Consider the following 25674-nt stretch of genomic DNA (forward strand, 5'->3'; position numbering starts at 1 on the left):
GACGTCTGGAAAGATGTCCTTGAACCAGACTTCTTCAAGGAACTGCACAAGGAACTCGGGGAGAGTTGGCGAGGGAGTCCGCGCAGGTGGTGGACTGGGTGCCCGGGGAGTAGTAACTTTCCGTGGTCGAGGCTTGATGTCTTTTACAGGAGGCAGAGTCTGCCGCGTCTGAAAAAGAAACGATAGAAAGATGAAGAGAGCCAACTCTAGTGTCATCAACTCTAGAATTTTATTAACACTTCTGCCTAAAATTAACCGACCCAGTATGAGTATAATGAAAGTTATGAATGCAATGTGTCCTTGAGGCCTACTGAACATGCCGAGATAATTCCCTGCTACATAAAACCTCCCAGACACCTATTGATATGTGATAAAATCAACATAGCTTACTTCGGCCTAGTGGGAAATAACGGGAAACAGCTATCACACACCCACACATGCACACTCACTGGATAATGTTCAAAGAAGATAATAATGTTAAATAAAATAGAACTTTAACCAATTGAACTCACAAAACCATTCTTGGTGATAACATACATACACATTCTAGCATACATACACACACGAGCGCACCCACACACACCTTAGGGTTTTTTTCCACGATGGCTGATGACTCTTCCACTACCGGAGGAGGTGTTGGTGGTTTCAGAGGGCTCACTGTGATCTCTGGCTTGGGAGAGTGCAGGAACAGCACCCGCTCCTCTTCATCAGACTCCTCTCCCTCGGTCTCGTCGTATTCCCAAAACTTGGTCTCGGAGGACAAAGAGTCCCATTCCTGCAGCTTCCATTCTTCTGCCTCCTCCGGGCTGGGGGGCAGAATATCCTCACCCTCTGGCCTAGGCCAAAGCTGGTCTATCAGCGCCGAGTTTGGAATGAAGCCCATATTTGTGTATGGTTTGGGGATAGATATCTGGGTCTTGGGGGGGGGGAATGAAAAGACTGCTTCAGTCTGGTGGATACTAGATTTGTTTCTGTACCATAAGACTCTTATACAATGACTTCATTGTATTTTCATAACTGCAGTGAGGGCATAATGGGTATTGACCGTTTTAAACTAGCCTCCTCTTTCGGAGGACCGAACCACTACTGGTCAGCTCAGTCATGTAAATCACAGGTGTCATAGACATATACATGTATGCGGCTCACCTTGTGTCTTTCCTGGTCTGGTTGGGCAGCATTGTTAGCTGCCTTCTTGGCCTGGTTCGAAAAGAAACCCTCATTGAAGGTCGGTGGGGTTCCAGGACGTTCTTCACGAGGTTTTGGGGGAAACATGGTAAAGTTTAGATCAAATGTGTCCACCTCTGGTACCTGTTGACAGGCAAAGATAAAGAAACAAATCCAATAAATTAGTCTACAGAGACGACTGATCTAGACAAAACAGGATTACAGTCTAAAACTCAATTACTTCAAGCCTTTAAACAGTTCAGTTACCATGAGGAAAAAAAAATCTTACATCAATCTTGACAGGCTCTTTATATATAAGTTTCATATAGGCGTTGAACGCCTCCTTCCTGATGCGCTTTCTGAGCGCTCGAGGGCGCTTCTTTGGCTTACGCCTGATCTCTAGCTCCCCCTGCTGGAGAGCCTCCAAATCTCTGTTCCGAGCCTGCAGAGCTGACAGCTCCTGTGGGGTGTAGAAGGACCACTTCAGTGGCACTGGCAATTCAGCATAGCTTAATTGCAACACATATATGCAACAAATGCCACGGTGCAACTCACTGGGTCTACTGTCACATCCTGGTCTTGCTCAGGCAGAATGAAACATGCAGACCTAATAAAGAAGAAGAGATGCGAGTTATGTGAGATGGATGTCTCAGCAAATGTGAATGAGTGCACACACAGGTCTGTAAGAAAACTCTGTAAAACATGACAAAGTGGATACCTACCGCATTTTGCTTGTACGTGAAGCCTTGAGGGGTATTGGCAGATCAGGAACTGGATCAAATCTCTCACACAGCGGCTATTTATTAGCAGACGTACAAAAACACAGGGGAAGAAAATCAGGAAATGCTCATCCCCTCTTCTCCTTCTTTTGCTCTCCCTCTCTCATTCCCCTTCTCTTTCTTTCATTGCTTTACCTGAAGTGGGAGGTCTTGGGGCAGTATCTGGGAGAAGCTGATATAGTATAGGTTTCCTCTGATGCCCAGCAGCAGGTCTTCTTTATAGCCAATGAAGGCTAGGCAATCAAGCTCAGTAAATAGTTCCAGTATCCTTAAAAGACAAAGGGGCACATGACAACATACCTGCATTGACACATACTGCACACACACACACACACACACACACACACACAACACACACACACACACACACACACACACACACACACACACACACACAAACATACAGCACCAACACCAATTTCTATGTCTTACCTTACCAAGTGATTCTCCTCATTCCAGATTCGTACAGTCCCGTCTTCACTGCAGGAGGCAAACACTCGATGCTGACTATTAACAGTGAGACCTGGACACGGACACACGCACACACAAAGGTCAATGCCAAGTTGTTGAAGATCTGCTGAACTCCTTTCCAACAGTTTCAGTTTCTCTCTGAAACTCAACATGGGCCTGCCTGCCTCAGCTGCCTGTGAGCAGCTTTTCAGTTGTGCTGGATTACTGTTCACTGCAAAGCGAGCAAGGATGAGCATGATTTTTCACATAGATCTCCGTTTCCCGAGGTCACCGACATCAAGTAGGCTGCTGTGGTACAAAAAACCCCCGACAACAATCATTTTTACCTAGCTTGAGTAGCTGCAGCCAGCAGTTAAGGCAGCCAGGCAGCTACAGCGCTACACTCTGGGGCCATGAACATGGGGGCTCACGAACATGCCCCCAGAGTGTAGCGCTGTAGCTGCCTGGCTGCTTTAGCTCCTGGCTGCAGCAACTTGAGCTAGGTAAAAACCGATTGTTTTGGGGGATTTTTCGTAACTAAGTAACTAAGTAACTTTTACTTAAAGTACATTTTAAATTAACTACTTTTTACTTTTACTTGAGTACATTTTCAGATGGGCAATTTAACTTGTACTTGAGTAATATTTCATCAAAGTATTGGTACTTTTACTTGAATACAATATTTTAGTACTTTTTCCACCTCTCAACTTAGCATAGCTCATTGAGGTGGGCAGTTCCAACTAGCCTATCTCCGAAAAAGTGAAAAAAAGAACTCAAACATTGTTCTATTTGTTCTACTTATGTTGTGACTAGTATAATTACAATGTGTACAAATGCAATGTAAATGCCACACAGCTATTTTCTAAGCATACCGGTATATATGCTTGAAACTACATTCTCATGCTAATGCTGCAGCTTTTTAGGTGATGCGTGTAAATCACACCACCCAAGTAGTAGTGCTTTTCCTGAATGAGAACATAGTTCCAAGTTTGTATATGCTTCAGGAATCACCTATTTGTAGCCTATATGTTGTAACTATACAAGTCACAACATGTATATGGCAAAATGAGTTCTTTTGTCACTTTTGGGTGCTAACTGCCCACCTCAATGAACTATGCTAAGCTATTCTAACAGTGGGTGCTTCAGACTGTGTTACTGCACACACAGAGAGGACAAAGCATTACGTGTAGGCTTGGGAATCGGTTCCAGGTATCGGTTAGGAATTGGTTCCAAACGTTCCGATCCATCGGAATCGTACACATCCACACGTTAACGATTCCACTAACGATTCCAATACAAAGCTTTGTTTTAGAAATGTTTACTTTTTTAAAATTTTAAAGCATTCAACTTCTGTATCGATATTGCACACTTGATATTTATTCTCTAAAACCACTTTAAATTAGACATTCAAAGCCAACAACTCTCAAAGCCATCCTATAAGTGTTCAGCAAATGGTACAATGGTACAGAATCGATATGGGAATCGATAAGGAATCGCATCGATAAGCAGACTCGACTATGGCATCGATATCGATAATTTCTTAACGATGCTCATCCCTAATTACGTGTGTGTGTGTGTTTGTGTGTGCTAGTGTGTGTGTGTGTACCCGTGATACAGCCCAGGTGGTCCTGTTTGGGCGGGTGGTCCAGGCGTCTCTTGTTGTCCATGTGGTAATATGCCAGACTGTAGGTGGCGCTCTCGGGCTCCTGAAAGGTGAGGGCCAGCAGAGGCCCCAGCAGAGCCATGTGCAGGGGGGGCTGCCCACAGAAGACACTCAGGTGCACACCCAGGCACTCCTCAGCGTAGGGGAACACTCTCCACACCAGCACTGACTTGTCTTCACCTGACATATCATGCAAATCATACATCATTTGGCTATGGCAAAAAGTAAAATGGTCGCCATGGCTGACATGAGGGGTATTCTGCGATGGCTATACTTTTTTGAAAGAACAATACCCACTGGGTAATTGTGCATGTATTCATGTTGGTTTGTGAGTCTGCTCACCTGCTGTAAGAAGGTAGCTAGTCTCAGGATGAGCCTGCATGATAGTGATATTTTGGCCCTTATGAGCCGATGTTGTGTACTGGACTTTCTGTGTGTGCAGCTTCAGCACGGTTACATAGCCTCCACGATGGCCCAGCATCACCAGAAACCTAGAGTTGGGGTTAAGCACACAGGCTAAGACAAACACAGACATACAAGAGGCATCACAGCAAAAATGTACATGTTCTTTGGACTCCAAAACATACATACATAGACACAAAGATCATACACAAAGATGCAAACCCCCCCCCCACACACACACACACACACACACACACACACCTGTTCTTGGAGTCATTCACATATTTCTGTTTCTTGGCTCTCATGCCTCTCAACTCCTGCAGGTTTCTCCATTCCTGCAGGGATCTCTTTCTGTCGGCCAGGCTGCAATAGAGCACCATACAGGATGCTGGGCCAGGACCCGAGTTCTGCCCATCTCCCTCCTTATCCTCCCACTGCGTCACCTCTTGGCTTTCCCCTGTCCACTTGTCCAGCACGGTGATGGGATTGGTTAGCGCGCTAGCTGTTAGCATAACCCCATCTTCAGTGAGGATTAGTATGGTCTCTTTCAGCAAACAGTATTCTGCACAGAGTACCCTACAACCCACAGTTAACCCTGTGAGGATGGCTCCGGTACCAGCCGAGATTAGAGTCACATCACGGTCGCCATGGATACAGAGCACACGGGCTGGATACGGTGGGGGACAGGGCGGGACTATCATTTGACGGACAGGCCCACAAAAGTCTCCACCAAGCTTGCAGTGGAGCTGATAGAGGCTGTTGATATTCCAGAAGTCCACCCCACCCTCAGAGAAAGTAAAGAAGGCACCCCCTTTCGCTGGTCCCCCTATGGCCAGAGGGGGGTGGATCCCCTCCACGCTGATCTTCTGCACCTGGTCCCCCTCCTCCAGGGACCAGCAGCGCAGAGTCAAATCCAAAGAACAGGACAGGAGGAGACCAGTGCGAGGACAGCACACCAGGGATGTCACCAACCCTAAGGGCATATGGAACAAAGGTGGGTCATCTCTCTGCTGTTTCAGTTAATCTGGTTATGTGTTTAGCCGATGGTCTTTAAAGGTGATAAATTAAAGTTAACAAGTTAAAGTTGACTGATATTTAGCTTTTATCCAAAACAACACATACTCGGAACAGTGGAAATCGAACCCCGATCCACCGACTGTCAGTCAGTGCTGTTACTGTACCACTGCTCCACCACGCTTCTTTATTACACTCTTAAAGCTGTCCACCTTACGCAATTGAAGATACAGCCTTATATCTCTCACCTGAGTGACCCACAAATGCTACTTTGAGCTCCCAGTCTGGCCCCCAAACTCTGATTGTCACATCTCTGGAGGCAGTGACCAAATAGTCCATCTGAGAGCAGTATGTTATAGCAGTTATATCCCTGAAATAAAAAAGATGTATGACATATTTATTGGCTATTAGATTGCATCTGTTCGTATTGTGCCACTGTCATTTTATTCCTATTAGAAACAAACATCCAAACATACACACACCTCTGATGTAGATTCTTCCTCTCCAGGATTACCCCCTTTTTGAGATCTACCACAGTAACTGCACTCCCATAGACTGCAAACGCCCTGTGGCCATACTTGGAGTGTCGAGGAGCCAGTGCCAGCTGGGTGAACACCTGCGTCTCCAAGCCCTCCACCACCTGCACCTGGGACACCATATGAGAGAGGCACCACAGGCAAACGTTGCCCTCCCCGGCCGTCACCACCTCGGTGGGATTGTCTGTGGCCATGCACGTCCTCACATCCAGGGGCCCCATGGCCCGGGCCAAGGGCCTCAGCTGCCCATCAAGTAGGTCCACAACAGCTCCAGGGCCCCAGCCCACTACTCTGTCAGGGAGCTGGGTGGATGTGAGACCCAGGTAAGGAATGGAGTGGCAGCTAGGCGAAGGCTCCCAAATACTCCCATCGGTGTGGTAGAAGCAAGCGCTAAAGGACGAGTTTGCGCTGTCGTCATGGAGACTGATGAAGCCATCCACTCCTTCACCACAGGTCATGTGACGTGGAGGTCTGTTACAGGGGACATGGCGCAGGTGCTGCAGGCCATGTGTGAATACTGTGTGCTGCAGATCAACAAGTATCAGTAAGTTTGAGGGAAGGACAGCTAGAGGTGAAGAGGAAAGGCAACACTACTCGGTTGATGAGAAATAAATAGACTAAGTTAAACAATAGGCTATAAAAGGTGTAGGCTATCTTTCATATTTACCTATTATGTTACAGTCATATTTACCTATTATGTTTACATCTAAGATTTGAAGCCAAAGACAAACATCGTTGCATGCTTCAAAAAATAAAAAGATTAGGCTAATGACATTCAACATTCTACTTCACCTCAGAGTTCGTCTTCTGCGATGAATCACGAAGGTCATCGTTGTTCTCTGTCATTTTGTCTCTAAACTGAATGTTTGCATAGGTCTATTGGGTTCCTATTGACCGCGTAATCCAGTGGCAATGGCAGGTTCAGGGGCAGAAGACGACACACATATTACGGAGGTCTTTTGAACATATCGGAGAAAAACTAACTTTGCACAAATTGTAGCGCCAAAGTTAAATCCAAGACATTCCTTGATCAATAACCCGATTTTCTCATATTTGTCTGCTAAATTCATCTAACGCTAGACTGTTATCTCAGCAATCGGCGCTGTTGTGTGTGCTCTCTTTACAGACCGTAACCACGACACAGACCACTGACGTCGGGGTGAACGACTGGTTTGACCGCAAAGCTTTTCTACCCATTGTGAAATTCCGTCTGTCTGACAACCGCTCCTCTTTTGATAACTTTTTTATTAGTCCACCGCCGCCGCCTGGAATTCGTTGCTAGGATACTTGTCGCTCAGAAAAGGCAATCGGGGGAGACATTCATTCCAGTTTTTTTCTTTTTTGTTATGATTGTGACTAAATTAAAAAGCCTGAATAATAATGCGTAATTATACAACAAGAGCAGTCCTTAATTGTGGTATAATATATAATGGGACAACATAATGTGCACAGACATTCTTTATTGCAAAGACATTTTTGGAAATGTTGTGGATCCAATATAATCAGCACATAGGCTACAAAACCAGTAACAAGTTATAAGCGATTAAAAAAGAAAAGAAAAAAAGACAAGACAAATGAATGGAATTAAATCAATTCTTCCCTGAGGTGAATTAAACATATTCTCTCTTTTTTGTATTTCCAAAGAACTAGCCTACACTGTTGGTTGGTCATAAAAATATCCATCCAAATATCAAAAGCTAATTAGGCTACTTAATGTTGACTCTGGATGATTTCCCATACATTTGTATGGCAAGTGCAAAAGTAATATACCACTGTGGCACTTCATCACAAATTTGATCTCAAAAGCAATAAATACAATTCTGTACTACATAAATAAGCCATGATATGGTTCTACACAGCTCTCTGTTTACAAAAATAAGTAGAGAACAAGTGTGCTCCTTGACCTCTTTGTCCCAAACGAATAAAGATCATTTTATAGCCAACTCTGTAGGCCAGACTGGTGAGCTCAGGCACTCAGTTTAAAAAGCGTCTTGTATGAGGCTGTCCAGCTTCTCGCTGTCAGCAGGGGTAGGCACAGTGAACCGCTTTCTGAGATAATGAATTTCAATCCTCCCAGAATGCTTTGCCAGCGCGATGCCAGAGTATGTGTTCTGCTTTGCAGGGTCTCCAAACACAGCCATGGTGGTCACCCTGATGGAAGAGGTGAAAGACGAGCAACAAAATCAATACAAATCAAGATTGAGATATTGCATTACACAACTTCCTTCTATAGCAGGGAATAAACATTTCAATGTCTCAATGAATTACAATATGACAGAACATTTTCTAAATTAAAAATCAAAAGCTTTCTGCCATCATCTAAACCAGTGTTTCCTAAACGTTTTTTCTGGGGACCCACTTTTTAAAAATGACAGACCATTGCGACCCAATTCACTTCAGATCTAACATGCAACCACCAATGCTGCCCAAAATGTAGATATTTTAGGCCAAGGGTTCTTAAAGGTTTCTATGTTGGGCCCCAAACCAAAACCAAACCATTCTACAGTGCATGAAGCCCCCCTGACCGTATTTTGTATCATATCTAGGTGGTTGGATAGATATGTAATAGCGCCTACTCCTACTACTATTATAGGGTTTGGTGATGCACTGACTCCTCAGTTTTCCCACAATTCTGTAATCTCAATTATACTCTTGAAACAATGTTAAATATTTTCAAAGCTTTTAAAGTCTCTGCTCAGTTTTTTACACACACAGACAAGCTAAGGTTGTCCTCATCCTGCTTTAAACACGGTTGTGTAGCATTTCGAGCACCATCAGCTTGGAAAGTGACTGGCCTACCGAAAAGGTATTTGATCACCACTGCAGCAAGCCCTGTACTGACCTGTCGACATCAATCCTCTCAGTGAGGACAGGCCTCTGATCGTCTTCCACCAGATCCCAGATGTGCAGACAGGACGCGGCGTCCAGCACACAGAAAACAGCAGGCCGGGTCAGAGCCCACTGGACCGAGACCACCTCCTCCCCTGCAGTGCTGCCAGTCCACTCCAACAGGGGCTGCTCGCTCTGGACTGAGTGTAACCGTACACTGCCATCATCACAGCCCACCTATTGACCGTTTCAAGAGAGTTCCATTATCAGCATCATAGTTGTTCCCACAAGGCTTCCATTTTAACATTCCATATGTTATCTTAATGAAGCGGAAGTAGATTGGGAACAAAATAGAATGTTCAAGCATTGTTTTTGTTTTTTCTTGTTGAAAGGGTCTATAGCATGCACACACATTTTTACCATAAAAAGAAAACACAACACACATGTATGCCATCTTGTTTAATTTGAGTAAAGGCAAATGTACACACCCGCATGCATGTTCACACAATACCATACTCAAAGATGCAAACAGCACCCTCATTCTTTCCCTCAAATATAATCTCTGCCAGAGATAAGCGCTCACCAGGAAGTGGGGCTGTCCGCTGGGGCAGAACTCCAGAGAGCTGACCTGCACAGGCCTAAAGCCAGCCACCAGGGGGCAGTAGAACTTAGGTGGGGCCTTGAGGCCATGCCTGGTCCCATGGTTTACTACACCCTGTCAGGCAAACACAGAGGAACATCCAACACCTCACGTTCACATCACAGAACGTTTCCCTCACGGGATCAAAAGAGTATATATACTTAGATACAGTTCATCACATGAGCAGAACAAACAGGACCTTGTGCTTGTGCATCTGTGCTTCATGAACAATGCTTTAGTTTGTTATCATCCTCAGTTATTATTTACCTAATCTGAAAAACAGAAAAAAAGTGGGGCTGACACTGACCATGTTTGTGCCGATGAAGTAGTGGCTGGAGTCAGAGGGGAGGAATTTCAGCAGCAGGGCCTGGAGTGGTCCTGGATGACCAAGATCATGAGGGGAGGACCTGCAACAGACAGAGTGCAATGGTGGGGATTACGTGTGTGTGTGTGTGTGTGTGTGTGTGTGTGTGTGTGGTTACAGACACATACACACACTAATAATGCAAATAGAACCAGAATGCCTAAGGCAATCCACACATGCACACCTTACCCTGAGTCACATGTCTGCAGAGAGGAGCTGTGGAGCAGTTTCACCTTCCCTCCGGGCCTCAACCCTATGAGAGATCCACACAGGAGAGAACAACAGCACAATGAGGACAGGTCCACCTGCACCTCCCCTTACCCAAAATCTCAACACTCAACAGGCAGGTAGGATCATACTGCATGAGGGCCTCACCCAGATCAGTCTGTGATCCAGCATCACTGGATTTGGGAAGCTCCACAACCACCTGATGGCAAGAGACAAAGTTGGATTTGTTAAGGCAACAGACCAAGACCATGACAACGTGGGCCTAAAACTGCACTGAATGTTCCTTTTTGGTCAGAATCTGGGAGCCGAACTTGGTCTTACCCAGAGATTAAGCACCCCTTTTTCATCAAGAGAGGCTAACTGGAAGGACAACCCCAAGGATTCTAGATAAAGAAATGTAAAGATTTCGCAATGGCATTCACATTATTCACATGACACGACATTCACATGATTCACAAATATTAACACACAACCCAGTTTATCAGTGCCACTGTTGAGTTTTTGTAGTTTGGCAGACTGTTTCACCTTCTTGGTTTCCCAGTAGGGGGAGCTCTGTTCTGAGTCCCTCAGACACAGGAACGCTGACGGGCTCCACTGACTGCACGGCCGACAGGTGACCAGACCCTGAGAGCACAGCATCTATGGGCAGAAGAGCAGAGGACATCCCAGCCAGATACACAATAAACCACTGTGCACATCATGACTTGGGCTACATTTATACGGTGACGATGAAAAGAGAAGACGCAGAAGTGGCGTCTCGTCTTCATTGTTTTATTCGCGTTTAGACGAGCATTCTCAGGGGGAAATCTTTGTTTATATGAAGACGCAAGAGTATGTGATATTCGATTGGATATGCATTCCAGACCGCTGGGTGGTGGTGTGATAGAGCCCCGGTACGTCACGCGCAGACATTCTAATTTGACAGTTTAGCCAGAGAGGTAATCAAGGATCTTTGGTTTAGCCGTTTAGACGGAGACGCAACCCGGGTCGTCTTCAAAACTCTACACTCTGGAAGGAGTCTTCAGATTTTTGCGTCTTCAAGCCCCGATGGCGGGGTCGCCGTGTAAACGAAAGGCACTTATGATAAAATATTTTGTTGTCTTCCTTCGCAATCGTTCTCGTATAAACGGCCCCTTGGAACATTTACTGTACATCACTGTTACGACCAGAGATGAGGCCAGTATTTAACAGATGAAGTTTGATTCATGAGCACTTTTCTTCAAGCATCATATCTCAGGCCTGAAGTAGACACTCTATTCTCACTATGTCATCTTGAAAACACTGCAATAGGTACAGTAAAAGTCCATCATGTTCACATCACATCGCAACGGTGGCCTACTGGTTAGCTCTTCGGACTTGTAGCCGGAGGGTTGCCAGTTCGAACCCCGACCAGTAGGCGCGGCTGAAGTGCCCTTGAGCAAGGCACCTAACCCCTCACTGCTCCCCGAGCACCGCTGTTGTTGCAGGCAGCTCACTGCGCCGGGATTAGTGTGTGCTTCACCTCACTGTGTGCTGAGTGTGTTTCACTAATTCAGGGATTGGGATAAATGCAGAGACCAAATTTCCCTCACGGGATCAAAAGAGTATATATACTTATACCTATGACTTTTTGACTCTGAAGAAGACGCATGGGCGTCGAAACGTTAGTCAGTTTGCACGAATAAAAACGCTTTAAGCATTGAGTGCTCCAGTCCTGCTCCTTGGCTCCTGTTAGACCTTGGATCTCCCTTTTATACTTATACTTATAGACCCTTTCAACAATAAAAACAAAAACAATGCTTCTTTTTGGTTCCCAATCTACTTCCTCTGCATATGGAATGTTAAAACGGAAGCCTTGTGGGGCCAACTATGATGCTGATAATGGAACTCTCTTGAAAGGGTCAATACATCTGTATACAGGCAGCAGTGCAATTAAGTCATTGAGTGCAGTCCTTGGGACTGACCAGTGGAAAAGGTAGGGTAGCGCAGCGTCCAGTCGCTCTCTCCTATCGTCAGGCTGTAGTGGCTACTGGAAGGCTCCCGCAGGTCCCAAAGCGCTACTGACCCCACGGAGGTCCCAGCGAACACCAGCATGGCCTTCCCTGGACTGAAGCAGCAGCAGCACACCTGCCAGAATGGACAAGGTTTAGGGGCAGCCGTGTCCTACTGGTTAGCACTTCAGACCTGTAACCGGAGGGTTGCCGGTTCGAACCCCGACCGGTAGGCACGGCTGAAGTGCCCTTGAGCAAGGCACCTAACCCCTCACTGCTCCCTGAGCGCCGCTGTTGATGCAGGCAGCTCACTGCACTGGGATTAGTGTGTGCTTCACCTTCAACTGTGTGTTCACTGTGTGCTGAGTGTGTTTCACTAATTCACGGATTGGGATAAATGCAGAGACCAAATTTCCCTCAAGGGATCAAAAGAGTATATATACTTATACTTATATACTTAAGGTGAGGGAACAACAGGAAGACAAAATCATGAGCAGTGATAGAAACATGATGGGGGGAAAAAAGCAGACGAGTTGATAGGGTGTGTCTTGTTTAGGCTTATACATTTAGGTGAAGGAGAGGGAGGGGGTTGGGAGATTAGAGACAAAATACTATTAACTGTGCAAAATCATAATAATCATCAAATCGTAATAAACTTTTGTGTTAGCGTCTGGCAGGGGTGTGAGAAGCACCTCTGACTCGTAGACCAGGATCTTCTGAGGCCTGGAAGGCTCCCAGATGTTCCACACGCAGATGATGCTCTGGGTGTCCAAGCGTATGGCACTGGACATGCTGGATGGGGCATGGACGGAGAGAAGGGTCTGCCGCTGGGCATCAGAGAATTGGAGGTGGCTGACCTGTCGACCTGCACACAGCCACACGCAGATACACACACACACACACACACAAGTCTCAAAGACTGGTTCCGCTCACTAGCCACAAACAGACTGTGACAGACCACAGTCCTTGACAGGTCAGTGCCATTTTCTGATCAAAGTTTCCACTGGGCTCCCTCTGTCAACAGATGAGATTGATTACTCCTCAGGTAGTCGCTACTGTCCAGCATAAGAGCACTCAAGCTCTTGATTTATCACCTGGGAGTGCAGAAAGACAAACACACTCATGTACCCACCCCCACATACACACACACACCCACACACATTTGAGAAAGGGCATGCTGACAGAGTGCAATCTCTTTCGTTTGATCTGTCACTGATAAATGAGGCTTGTGACGCAAGTCACTGTCTGGGACAAATACGCAAAGATATGTTCATGCAAACACACACACACACACACACACAATCTTTCTATTAACCATCTGGATGCACCCATTTGGAAGAGCAAATGTGCAGCAGGTAGACCTAATGAGTGCCATCAGCAGGCTTATTGGTTGGGTAGAGGAGCCACATGGCCACACTTTAACTCAGAATAGATTTCCTCCCCTCATGCTGAATCACAAGCAGCCAGCGTACCGTGCAAGAAGGGCAGCCTGGTGTTAAGCTGCAGGCAGCCGTCGCTGAAGGACAACGAGTCGGACTGGGACTTGAGCCTGGTCAGCGCATGTTTCTCGGCCCGGTCCTCCTCCAGAAGCACAGACATCACCTGACAGGGACACACAGGCTCTCCGTTATCAACAGTCTCCAGGATCAGGAAGGGGACATGACTTGGCAGTGAAGAACAAATGGCATGGTTAGATCTGCACTGCTGTTTGAACCCCCCCCCCCACACACACACACCTCTCACTCAAGAATGGATATCCACCTCTAACTCCACAGTAAATGACACTGCATTATAAATACTTCCACATCTTGGATCCACTCAATACAAATGTGCTTTGATGACTAATTTATTGACTTGTTTAAAATAGACTCGTTAAGAGCTGTTTAATGCTGCCAAAGAGGCTTTCCTCTGCACCTGTGTTGCAGAGCGCAGGAAGGACACTAGGCGCCGGGAGTCAAAATTTGTCCTGAGGGCGGTGTCACCCACAGCATTCTGGGACTGGTCCGGTCCTGTGCCAGCAACAGTAGCAAAGGGAACAGAGAAAAGAGCAAAGGTCAACAAGCCGTTGACCTAGATGGGAGTTGGTAAAATGGTTGACAAGCCATTTCCCAGATGGTTATTTCCCAGAGTTAAGAAAACACAGTAGTTTCGGAGCTGCCATCCACTGCACTGTACCTCCACATGATACGCTGGTTTCAGCTGGATGCTGCGTCCACTTGTCACTCATGTCAGTCTCTTCAGTTTGAACCTCTCTGTCTGTGTTGTCTTCATTGCACTGGACATAAGCCTGAAAAATGACATTGTTAATCCATCATAGTTGAGAAAGAATTACGTTCATACTGTTGATACATAAAACTCAATCTCTTACTCTTTGACATAATGTTGACTGACTGACTCACACACACACACACACACACACACACACACCTACCTGTCTGGTGTTTGTGGTCCCAAAGCTCTTGATGTACATGTCATACTCGTTGACAGGCGGCAGGTCAAGAAGGGAGAAGGTAATGGAAAAGTCCAGATCAATCATCCGAAGCAGCTCAGCACTGCGCTTCCTATCAGGCAATCAGAGGCCACAGCTCAGACCATGCAATTAATCATTCAGAGGATGGCCACTTTATGACTATATGTGTTAGAGGTTGACCCTGACAGATTCCAAATGTAATTTTTAGGGAAAAAATACACTTCCATTACAATGCAAACTAAGCAAGAAAGCGAGAAAATACATATGCAGACAAAGTGAATGTGAATTCATTCATTTAAAAAAGATTGAACATTGTTGCATTTTGCTTTGGACACTTACTTCTGTCTGCTAGACACCTTCTGGTTGACCTCACGACGCTTTGCAGAAACAAAATCTATGACTCCTCTTTGCGGACGACTTTGCCTTGTCTGAGTGTCTGAGGTTAAGTGCAGGGAGAGAAATTAATGTTGTTGCAGATCAATAGACAATGGCAAACAGGAGACACTATTTCACACAGAAAAGTGTTCCTCCATCATTTCAACAAGCTTTTTCTTTAAGTTAGACATCTGGCATCCTATTTGAAATATGCTTTACAATGCCACCACACATTTTAGGCCTACAATACAATAGCATAATGTCAAATAGCTCTCTCAGCAGAGGGATTACATTTGATGCATTTCAAAAGCATACAGGTGTTTCACAGTGTTTTATGTTCTCTTCCCTAAAGAGACAGGAGGGCTCATAGTGTATAGTCTGTGTGTAGGCCTACCTGTCCTGGGCGGCAAGCTCTCCTGCGTCATGGGCCGTGACTGTGAGGATCCCACTCTCTCATTCTCCTCATCCATGGCCCTCTGGATGGCTCGGATCTCCTCTCTCTTCTCTGGGCTAAGGTCTTTATCGGCCTCTTCTTTTTCCTCTTCAGAACCATGCTCATCTTCATCAACATCCTCAAAATCCTCCTCATAGTCCTAACGAACAGTTTGATTCATTACTACAGACAAATTCATGCTTTGAGTAGTTAACTTTGATTTGTAGACTAGATATGCTGGAGTATTTCTGGACATAGTCTACTGTGTATCAGGGATGCACAATATTGGATTTCTGCTGATATTCAATATGCCGATACTTTCAAACTCAATTTAGCAATACGGATACATACACATCTTTTAAGGGTCTCTTCTGCACTAGAATTAGCCTGTTACTCTTATGTTTGTGTACATCATGGGGGTGTGTAGGTGTAGGAGAGAACTAGAGGGAGAAATCATACCAAATGTAAATAAATCACTCACCATTTTCTTGGTGTTAATTAATCCATTTAAAGCATGCAAAATAAATATTATTGTAAACAAATAAAATTAACTGGTTAAACAATGGAGAAAATAAAACGTAAATTCCGATCCAGTTTGATTTTTATGTTCTTTTTTCATACCTCAAAATCCTCCTCATAATCCACCTCCTCATGGTCCTCACCAGATGTTTTTTCTTCATTTTCAACCTAATGTGAAAAACAGAAAATAATTTGAGCAGTCAATAACTATATACAAAACATATCAGATGCACAAGACACTCAGAAAGGAGGACAATTAGGAAGCTTCTGGAAAAAAAGACACCATGCAACGAGTGAGTACCAAGTAATTTTACAATCCAGCAGATCAGCAAAGAACAACCTGGGGTGACGACATGCTTCCCGCCCCATACCAATACAATGGGAATAGAAAGAGGCAGACCAGACAAAAGGCCAGCTAGTAGTAGAATGATTGCAGAGACTTTCTAATGAGGAGACACAGCACTCAAAAAATCCTCCATAGAAATGCATGGGGCTAGTTTGTAACGCCTGTTGTCTACACATATCCCACCCCTTCCTCGGCAAAACGTCGACATGTGAATACATTGAGCCAATCATGTGGTGTGATGTGAATACATTGAGCCAATCATATGGTGTGTTGTGAAGACATTGTGCCAATCATGTGTTGTGAACTCGCTGCTGGAGCAAGATTGGTGTCGTGAAGCCTTGCACACGGGCATTTCTGCAGAATAGGATGCCCGATGAGTGCCCAAAAAGCGTTGCAATATGGCCGCCAAGTGGAGGGACTTGCCTAAAAGGACTTTGATGATTGCCATTCTAAAATATCATTCTTACAGGTATTTCGGGGTCACTTAAGTCCCCCTAATTAGATCTCCAGGATGTCTGAGACTTCCCCACCGTTTCATCCTATTACATCATGGAACACAGAGGAACACTAAGTGAGGGTGAGTACTTGGGATACTAATTAGACTTGGAGACGTTTGACACTACACACAGACCTCACACATATCAATAATACATTTACTACATTCAACTGTATTGTACTCATACACATTTTCACCCACTGTTCACAAGAAACACAACATTGTTTCGTACCTCTTTATCTCCTCTGTGGTCTCGATGCTTATGACTAGATGCTGTGTTCTGGATTTCCCTCTTCGTCCGATCCGATTCTTCCCCGTGTCTCTTCTCCCGATGCCGGTCTCGTTCCTTCCTCTCTCTTTCCTGGTCTCGATCTCTGTCACCATGGATACGACCCTCAGAACCCTTCTGTTCGCGGTGGCGTCGCTCCCGTTCTGAATCTCGCATCTCACCTCCACCCTGACCAACCAATCAGATATCAGATCTCCATGATTATTCATAGTCATACTCAAAGTAAAATCCAGCATCCGAAGAAAGTTGACTTAATGTTTACTGACATTACTGAATGTTGCGTAAACAATGGCTTTGCAATCATTCAGAGACTCTTTCTTCGGAAGCTATGAAGTGTCAAGTCAAGTCAAGTCAGTTTTATTTTTAAAGCGCATTTAACATGCACAGAGTGCAACCCAAAGCGCTCCACAAACAAGACACATAACAAAAAGACAAAAGATGCCGGATGGAGCGGCGTAGTCGCCAACGTGCCCATGACATTAAGATACAAGTGTTATGAGGTGCAGAACAGGAAGTGAGGTCACCCTTACACGCAGGTCTCGGTCGCGTCTTCTTCTCTCTTCCTCCTCTTTCTCTCTTCTGTGTTCTGAAAATACAGCATTGACCTCAATATTGGGAAACCCTAAAAGTTATTTAAAATACTATATCAAACATCTCATTTTATTTTCATATCAACTCACCCCGGCCTTCTCTGTATCCAGATTGTTCTCTGTCGCCATGCCGTTCTTTTCTGTCTCTTTCTCTGTTTTTGTCCTTCCCCTCTCTGTGGTGCTCAGTCTCTTTCACGTAGCCCCTAGACCTGTGTCTCTCTCTCCTATCTCGCTCTGTTTCCACCTCTCCATCCTGTAATCTCATTTTAGCAACATCTCTTGCAATGTCTCTATCCTCATCTTTCCTTCTGTCCCTGTCACTCCTGCGATCCCTCTCTTTCTCTGCTCTTCTTCTTTCCCTCTCCTTCTCTTTTTCCCTCTCTGACATTGTTTCCTTATATCTCTCTCGCTCCCGTTCTTTTTCTCTATTCTCCTTCTCTGCTCTATCATATCTTCTATCTTTACTTCCTCTCTCTCCATCTCTGTACCTGTCAGTGTCTAGCCCTCTGTCTTTCTCTCTATCATTTCGTCGTTCTCTTTCTCGTTCATTTCTCTCATCCATCTTCTCTCTGGAGTCCTCTCTTCTTCGGTCAAGATCCTTGTCCCTCTCCAGCTCTCTATGCTTTGTTCGCTCTTTTTGTTCTCTCTCCTTCAGTCTCTCTCCATCTCTTCTCTCTTCCCCATCACGGTCTCGATGTCGACGGTCCACAGATGCTCCACTCCTGTGTCTCCTTTCATCCTCACTGCGTCGCATTTTCTCCCCTCTCTTGATGCTGTCTTCCTCATATCCCTGATATTGAAAATTAGTGGGGCTTTATTGAAAACATCACAAACACACAACTAACAACAAATCCAGTCCACTCCATAGCTCACATTACCCGCATGTGTTTCTTCAGTTCATCTGTTTTCCAAGTGTCTTCTTTTGTGAGTTTCTTTAGAAAAACAGTAATTTGCACGTGTTAGGGTATCCACAACTTTTACTGTGAGTAGAGTCCTCTTAACAGAAAGGACTATACTAGAAGACGGTTCTTACAACCTACTAGCTCAAACCTAACAAATAGCTGCTACAACTTGATGTCATTCCAACTGCATATAGTAGAAGGATCATATACAGAGAGCCCCAAAATTACCTTCGTATAGCGATATTAGCCAACTTGCATGATAACGTAACAACTTGACGGTTTAACTAGCATTTAACTCAAATTGATTAGCTGGGAAGGTAACGTTAGTTGCAAACAAATCACTTTTTAAAAGTAGCAATGAGAGCTAGAAGATGCTAACGTTAACAGTGACAAACAAGCAAGCTATCATCATCATAGCGATAACGATAACGTTAGCAACATGACATTGGCTTAGAAGCTAGTCATAATGGTTAATCTACGCAACTATGTATTGGGAAAACGGCTGAATTTCTTAAGTAGAATGTGTAGAACGACATTTACCTTCATGATACATACTGAGTATAATCGAACAACACAGTCAAAATGCCTTCCTAGTTAACCATTCTACTGCAAGAGATTTTTGTTTTCACTATTCACCGCCATGACACCATGGCAGACTGCGTCGTTATCATGGCAACAAGACAAGACACAAGAGACAGATTTTCTTCTTCTAGTGGATTATAGGTAGGCTGAGGAGTGCAAAGATACATTTCTGCCATCTACCGGTTTGAGGTGGTAGTGGTAGAAGCTGAGCTGTCCTTCCAACAGTAGGCCTATCTTCATCTATGGTTGTAACTAGTCCCACAGACATTCTCTGAACTAGTCTAATAGTACTAATTATTAGCCTAGTTAACTGTCAGTATTGTTTATTTGCATCCAACATCAAACACCAGGATAGGCCTATTTCGAAGAGTACACTTTTTTTTTTTTTATCACAGAAGGGTCATTGTCAAGGTGGAATTTGGGTGATGAAAATCTGCAAAAATGTATTTCTTTTAGGGCTATCAATCGATTAAATAAATTAATCGAATTAATTACATACTCTGTGATTAATTAATCTAAATGAATTGCATATATAATTTTTGCTGTGAAAGTATTTTAAATATTTAAATTCAAATGAGTCATTGAATAATCAGCATTAGTGACATTAAATTTCAAAAACTCTTTTATTATTATTTTCACTGTTCAAAGAATGACCATAATAATCTATGATATGACCTAATATTCTAAGGAAATTAATTTAAAAGTGCTTCGGGAAGAAGTTTTTTTTCACATACAAGGCATTTCATGCCACAGATATAACCTATGTCAACACTATTTTTTTGCATTGATGTGTTACTTTAGAGTTAACGAACTCCGGTGATATGCAAATTCCTTGCTGCAGACATTGCAGAGGACTTTATTTTAATCAACACTTTATTTTTATCAACACCATCAGGCCGTTTTTTAAAAGTAAATGTTCCAATCAATGATCTAGGCAGCACATTTTCTTCTCTCTTCTTCATTTTACAGTCTAATGGATCATCTGCATTATTTTTTTTAATCAGTTATTTTTTCTCAAATTAATGAATCGAATTTTGACAGCCCTAATTATGACCGCCGCTAGCGAAGCTTTTTTCCGTCATCTACTTCCTGAATTTTTGGTCAACGATACCCGGGACACCGAACCACCGGGGCACATGAAATTTGGTGGGTATGTAGCCCCACTAGACTTTTACAGAAAAATTTTGTTTCGTCCCCGGGGGCCATTCCACCCCCGTGCTGGGCCCCCCGAACCGCAAAAAAAGCAGTTTTTCCTAAATAACTACCTGAACCGTGGCACTGAGGATGAAGAATCTTTTATGGTATGTTGGTCTCAAGGGCCCACATCAACCTGGCCCATAATCACTCATTTGTGATTTGCACCCCCCCGGTAAAAAATGAAAATGCAATATTATTCTGCTTTAATCGCCCCTATCTTCAGTTAAGATGTTCAGAACTGCACCAAATGTTATGTGTATGATTGACCTGGCATTCTCTGGGGGTATGCCAAGTTTCGTAAAATTTCATCCATGGGGGGGTCTAAAAAAAATTAGGTTATGTGTACATTTAGTGACTGTACACTCATTGGCCTGTAGATGGCGGTGCACACATATACACATGCACACACACACAGGCACCCACATACTATCGGTATTAGAACGAACATAATTACAAATTCAGTAGGATTAAAAGAAAGCCATAATAAATATTCATCACCATCATCATGGCTGCATTTCCAGTATTGGCGATAAGTAGTCGTTTGTCCACTAGATGGCGCATCGTTGCAGTGAGACGTAATTTTGTTGGAAGTTAAAAGTGGGTTGAAAAAAACAATGGACGCTTCCTACAAGGACTGTAATTTACCGCAGAGAACGTCTAATAAGGATAGGACGATGTTCACATGAAATGTAATTCCCATTTCTTCTTGAAGCCGACATAAATCTGAGGATGTTTATCGGACATGCTTGGTTTTTACTGCAGGTACGTTAATCTTATAATATCAATAAGGACCTAGGTAATGTTACCGTTAGCGTTGGTTGAGTGATGGAGGCCAATTTGATTGATTGCATTTGTAGAAAACTAGAAATGCGGATATACCAAGCAAATTGATAGCAGCACTGTAATTGTAGAATTGTAGAATCTATCTTTCGACTGTCATTTGTTGCACGTGCTACAAAAATCATTCTGTGCAATGGAAGTTTTACCAACATTACTGATACAGTTTTGCCTATACATGCGTGAGACTAAGACGCCTGTTTATTTCGTTTTAAGTGCGTGCAGGGTGTGTGAGAGGGGAATCGACGTGCTTTGATTCCAGCTTAGTTGTAGTCTGTGAAATTTAAAATCACGTGTGTGTGAAGTATCCAAACAATGACACCTTCATTTCATTATGGTTGCTTTAGCAACACACCTTAAGCTACTGTGTGGGTCCCATTTAGAAGTGGCTACTTCATTCGCGCTTTCCTTAACTCATGGAGCTGCATGAATTTTATTACAACTTTTCGCCACAATATGGCAGTTTAAGTCCGCTTGATACTGTAAGGCGTAAGCCATTGGTTTCCAAAGGAGATTTTATTTGTGTCGCCAGCATAGACTATTGACAATTTATGTTGTAAATAGGCCTACCTTATAAGCCTACCTGTAGCTTAGGGAAGCTAACAGCTTTCTATTAGGATCTAGTTTGTTAGTTACAGTTTTGTCATAACTCCCTGATGCATTTTTGCATTTAGAATAGCCAGAGCTTGGATATCTCAATCGGAAAATTAAACAATATCGGGTGCCATGGACTAGGCTGGGTGAACCCAGCCTGGGGCCTGTACTACGAAGCGGGGTTTCTGGCTTATCTGGGTAACTTCGAGAGTAACTTGATCACGTGTGGCGTAACTTCCCGATTAACCCGTACTACGAAAGGTGGATAGGTTTTAACCGAGGTATGCTGCCATGGCAATTTACGCTGCATCTCAAACCTGCTCCGAGCAGGTTATGTTCTTGGTTAACCCGAGGTTTCCGTTAACCACACCATTTATAAGTACCACCAGAGCCCGTCTACGGAGAGCCTTGGCACTTCCTATTAAGCCTCATTGTATCGACATTGGTTGCAGTTCCATTAGAATTCCACTGGGGGTGATCGCGGGCGAGTGCAGGTTGAATGGGGGTCTATGGAGCTAGACGGCTAAATGTATCTCTTTCACCTGCTTGTCGTGGAAGAATCGTAGATTTTATTGTAGTTTATGCAAGTTCAATATAGATTTTAGATCTAAAGTTGAATGAACGAGTACTTATGTCCTTTTCATTTCTTACAGGTTGGGTCGTTGTTGCCATATCACGCTAGCATTGTGCTAATGAATGATGTCATTGACATATTTGAAAGGCTTTTTAGAAGACTTACGTGACTTCAAAAAATATAACAATCAACAGTGTGTATTTTCTTTGCCTCTCCTAGCGAATGCAACATTCAAATTACTACTCAAAAAATTATATCCAGAGAAAAGTGGATATTGAGGGGTAAAGCTCCATAGACCTCCATGCATTCTGCACTCGCCTGCGAGCGCCCTCAAGTGGAATCTGAGGAGGAACTGCAACCAGTCCAGAAACCGGAAGTAAACAGACTGTGCCAATTCTCTTCCTATAGAGCTGCACAGTCCCGCCCACAGCCAAAACGCGGTTAGGTGCCGGATGTAAGATTCCCATTCATTTGTCCCATTGACGTTTGGAAACATCCGTATCTAAAGAGTTTTACAGCATGTCTTAGGCTAACCAGCTACGGCATAACTCATAAGCATACAACATATCATTTCGAGTGAAAAAACGAAGAGAAAATCCAAAAAAAGTTAAAGGTACAAGACTGTGTACATATTTTCATTTCCGAGCGAAGGAACTACTCATCCCATAAACCACCGGGCCTCACTGAAAAATATATAAGCAGCACGAACCAGCGCGAAATTATTCATTCATTGCCAACCGGCGACAGCAGCGAACCCTTTCCTCCAAACATTGATTTTTATATAGTGAATGTGCAGTTAATAGCAGTTATTTCAGGAGTAATCGTGTAAATAATAGTGTTTTGATATTGAATTTTATATTTATCATCGTGTATTTTATATCGTGTGTGAAAGCGGTTAACGTTAACGGCAGTGCTTCATAACGTTACCTGACTCATCCTATGCTGTCATCACTGCTCAGTCGGGCTGATGCATGGTCTGCTCTTGGACCACCATATTCAGTTTATTAATTTGCCGTGAATTATTACACAAAATGTTCATTAAATGCACGAAGTATTCCTAGGTTAATGATTAATATGAATCATACAGTATGAAGGCTACAGTAGCCTAGCTAATGTTAACTAGCACTGCTAGCAACATTAACATTACAACCTCCCTGCTTAGCTAACTCACCACAACTTTGTAGGTCTTGTCCCTCATGCTGCTGACCCTTACAAAACCCACAAACTGACTCTCGGACACACAACAGTCAATAATGTGACCCGATTTAAAGTGGCTTTCACCCCTTTGGACACTCACTAAAACATAATATTCATACCTGTGTTGCAGCATGTAGGCTAATGTTAGCTGCATTATGTAATGACATACAATGTCGGAAATGCTAAAGGTTAGCCTGTCGGCTAGTGCTAGCCTACCTGAAAAGTTTGATTGTTTAAACTAACATTTACAGTGGTCTATTTGATAGTGTATTGGCCCTGACTAAGTTCGTGTGATGTATAAACCCCAATCCTTGTTGATACAAGTACCAATATTCGTCAAGAAAGTTTTTAATCACATTAAGATTTTCGCCATAGGCAGTAAAAAACTCCTCCATCTTTGTCAATATTTTTCCGCTGAGAAAGTTTCAAACTATAACGGCCTTTCCACCAATCAGAGGCATCACTGTGGGATTGTGGGATTGTTCAGGATTGTGGGTAATGAAGTACTTATCCAAGAGATCGCGAATAAAAGGCATTTATCTCAAAACAAGGTTAGTGCCCCACGAACTCTTGGTGTCTATAGGAGCATATACAATCGCTTAGTACAACCGTAGCTGGTTTTAAGTCTACCACGTGCAGTTAAGTTTTTATGGCTTACACCGCAATTGTCAATGGAGAAATTGCATTGACGTTTTACATCCGGCATCTGCTGTGGGCGGGACTGTGCAGCTCTATTAGACATTCTCTGGTACCACCCCTCCACTAACAATAGAGCTGCACAGTCCCGCCCACAGCCAAAACGCGGTTAGGTGCCGGATGTAAGATTCCCATTCATTTGTCCCATTGACGTTTGGAAAAATCCGTATCTAAAGAGTTTTACAGCATGTCTTAGGCTAACCAGCTACGGCATAACTCATAAGCATACAACATATAATTTCGAGTGAAAAAACGAAGAGAAAATCCAAAAAAAGTCAAAGGTACAACTAAGACTGTGTACATATTTTCATTTCCGAGCGAAGGAACTACTCATCCCATAAACCACCAGGCCTCACTGAAAAATATATAAGCAGCACGAACCAGCACGAAATCGTTCATTTCCAACCGGCGACAGCAGCGAACCCTTTCCTCCAAACAGTGATTTTTATATAGTGAATGTGCAGTTAATAGCAGTTATTTCAGGAGTAATCGTGTAAATAATAGTGTTTTGATATTGAATTTTATATTTATCATCGTGTATTTTATATCGTGTGTGTGAAAGCGGTTAACATTAACGGCAGTGTTTCGTAACGTTACCTGACTCATCCTATGCTGTCATCACTGCTCAGTCGGGCTGATGCATGGTCTGCTCTTGGACCACCATATTCAGTTTATTAATTTGCCGTGAATTATTACACAAAATGTTCATTAAATGCACGAAGTATTCCTAGGTTAATGATTAATATGAATCATACAGTATGAAGGCTACAGTAGCCTAGCTAATGTTAACTAGCACTGCTAGCAGCATTACCATTACAACCTCCCTGCTTAGCTAACTCACCACAACTTTGTAGGTCTTGTCCCTCATGCTGCTGACCCTTACAAAACCCACAAACTGACTCTCGGACACACAACAGTCAATAATGTGACCCGATTTAAAGTGGCTTTCACCCCTTTGGACACTCACTAAAACATAATATTCATACCTGTGTTGCAGCATGTAGGCTAATGTTAGCTGCATTATGTAATGACATACAATGTCGGAAATGCTAAAGGTTAGCCTGTCGGCTAGTGCTAGCCTACCTGAAAAGTTTGAGTGTTTAAACTAACATTTACAGTGGTCTATTTGATAGTGTATTGGCCCTGACTAAGTTCGTGTGATGTATAAACCCCAATCCTTGTTGATACAAGTACCAATATTCGTCAAGAAAGTTTTTAATCACATTAAGATTTTCGCCATAGGCAGTAAAAAACTCCTCCATCTTTGTCAATATTTTTCCGCTGAGAAAGTTTCAAACTATGACCATAACGGCCTTCCCACCAATCAGAGGCATCACTGTGGGATTGTGGGATTGTTCAGGATTGTGGGTAATGAAGTACTTATCCAAGAGATCGCGAATAAAAGGCATTTATCTCAAAACAAGGTTAGTGCCCCACGAACTCTTGGTGTCCATAGGAGCATATACAATCGCTTAGTACAACTGTAGCTGGTTTTAAGTCTACCACGTGCAGTTAAGTTATTTTATGGCTTACACCGC

General features: G+C 43.6%; 1 protein-coding gene across 2 annotated transcripts; it reads right to left on the reverse strand.

Moving 5' to 3' along the window:
• Window positions 1-7448: 7448 nt before the first annotated feature.
• dync2i1 (dynein 2 intermediate chain 1) lies at window positions 7449-19098 on the reverse strand. 2 transcript variants are annotated; one of them, XM_076290221.1, is made up of 22 exons: window positions 19000-19098; window positions 18436-18489; window positions 17648-18347; window positions 17498-17553; window positions 16911-17135; window positions 15939-16004; window positions 15279-15477; window positions 14849-14945; window positions 14471-14600; window positions 14215-14326; window positions 13954-14048; window positions 13512-13641; window positions 12732-12904; window positions 12013-12175; window positions 10595-10708; window positions 10391-10452; window positions 10217-10268; window positions 10031-10094; window positions 9785-9884; window positions 9421-9552; window positions 8851-9074; window positions 7449-8159 (listed from the first exon to the last, which is right to left on the reverse strand). In XM_076290221.1, exons 1-22 carry the CDS (start codon window positions 19003-19005, stop codon window positions 7988-7990), a joined length of 3126 nt encoding a protein of 1041 aa, XP_076146336.1. In that variant the 5' UTR covers window positions 19006-19098; the 3' UTR covers window positions 7449-7987. The 2 variants fall into 2 exon arrangements, with proteins under 2 accessions (XP_076146336.1, XP_076146335.1); XM_076290220.1 differs by having other exon boundaries at window positions 17492-17553.
• Between the last annotated feature and the right edge of the window lie 6576 nt (window positions 19099-25674).

The sequence above is a fragment of the Alosa pseudoharengus genome, unplaced genomic scaffold (assembly GCF_046254945.1).
Source record: "Alosa pseudoharengus isolate Yale_2024_CS ecotype anadromous, Long Island Sound unplaced genomic scaffold, YU_APseudo_1.1 YU_APseudo_1.1_scf_18, whole genome shotgun sequence".
Classification (NCBI taxonomy): domain Eukaryota; kingdom Metazoa; phylum Chordata; class Actinopteri; order Clupeiformes; family Clupeidae; genus Alosa; species Alosa pseudoharengus.

Coding starts and splice junctions, on each gene's coding strand:
- dync2i1 (XM_076290220.1), bottom strand. Junction 17,136..17,491: donor ACCGAGACCTGCGTGTAAGG/GTGACCTCACTT, acceptor TTGGTTGGTCAG/GGTGGAGGTGAGATGCGAGA. Junction 16,005..16,910: donor ACCACAGAGGAGATAAAGAG/GTACGAAACAAT, acceptor TTTTCACATTAG/GTTGAAAATGAAGAAAAAAC.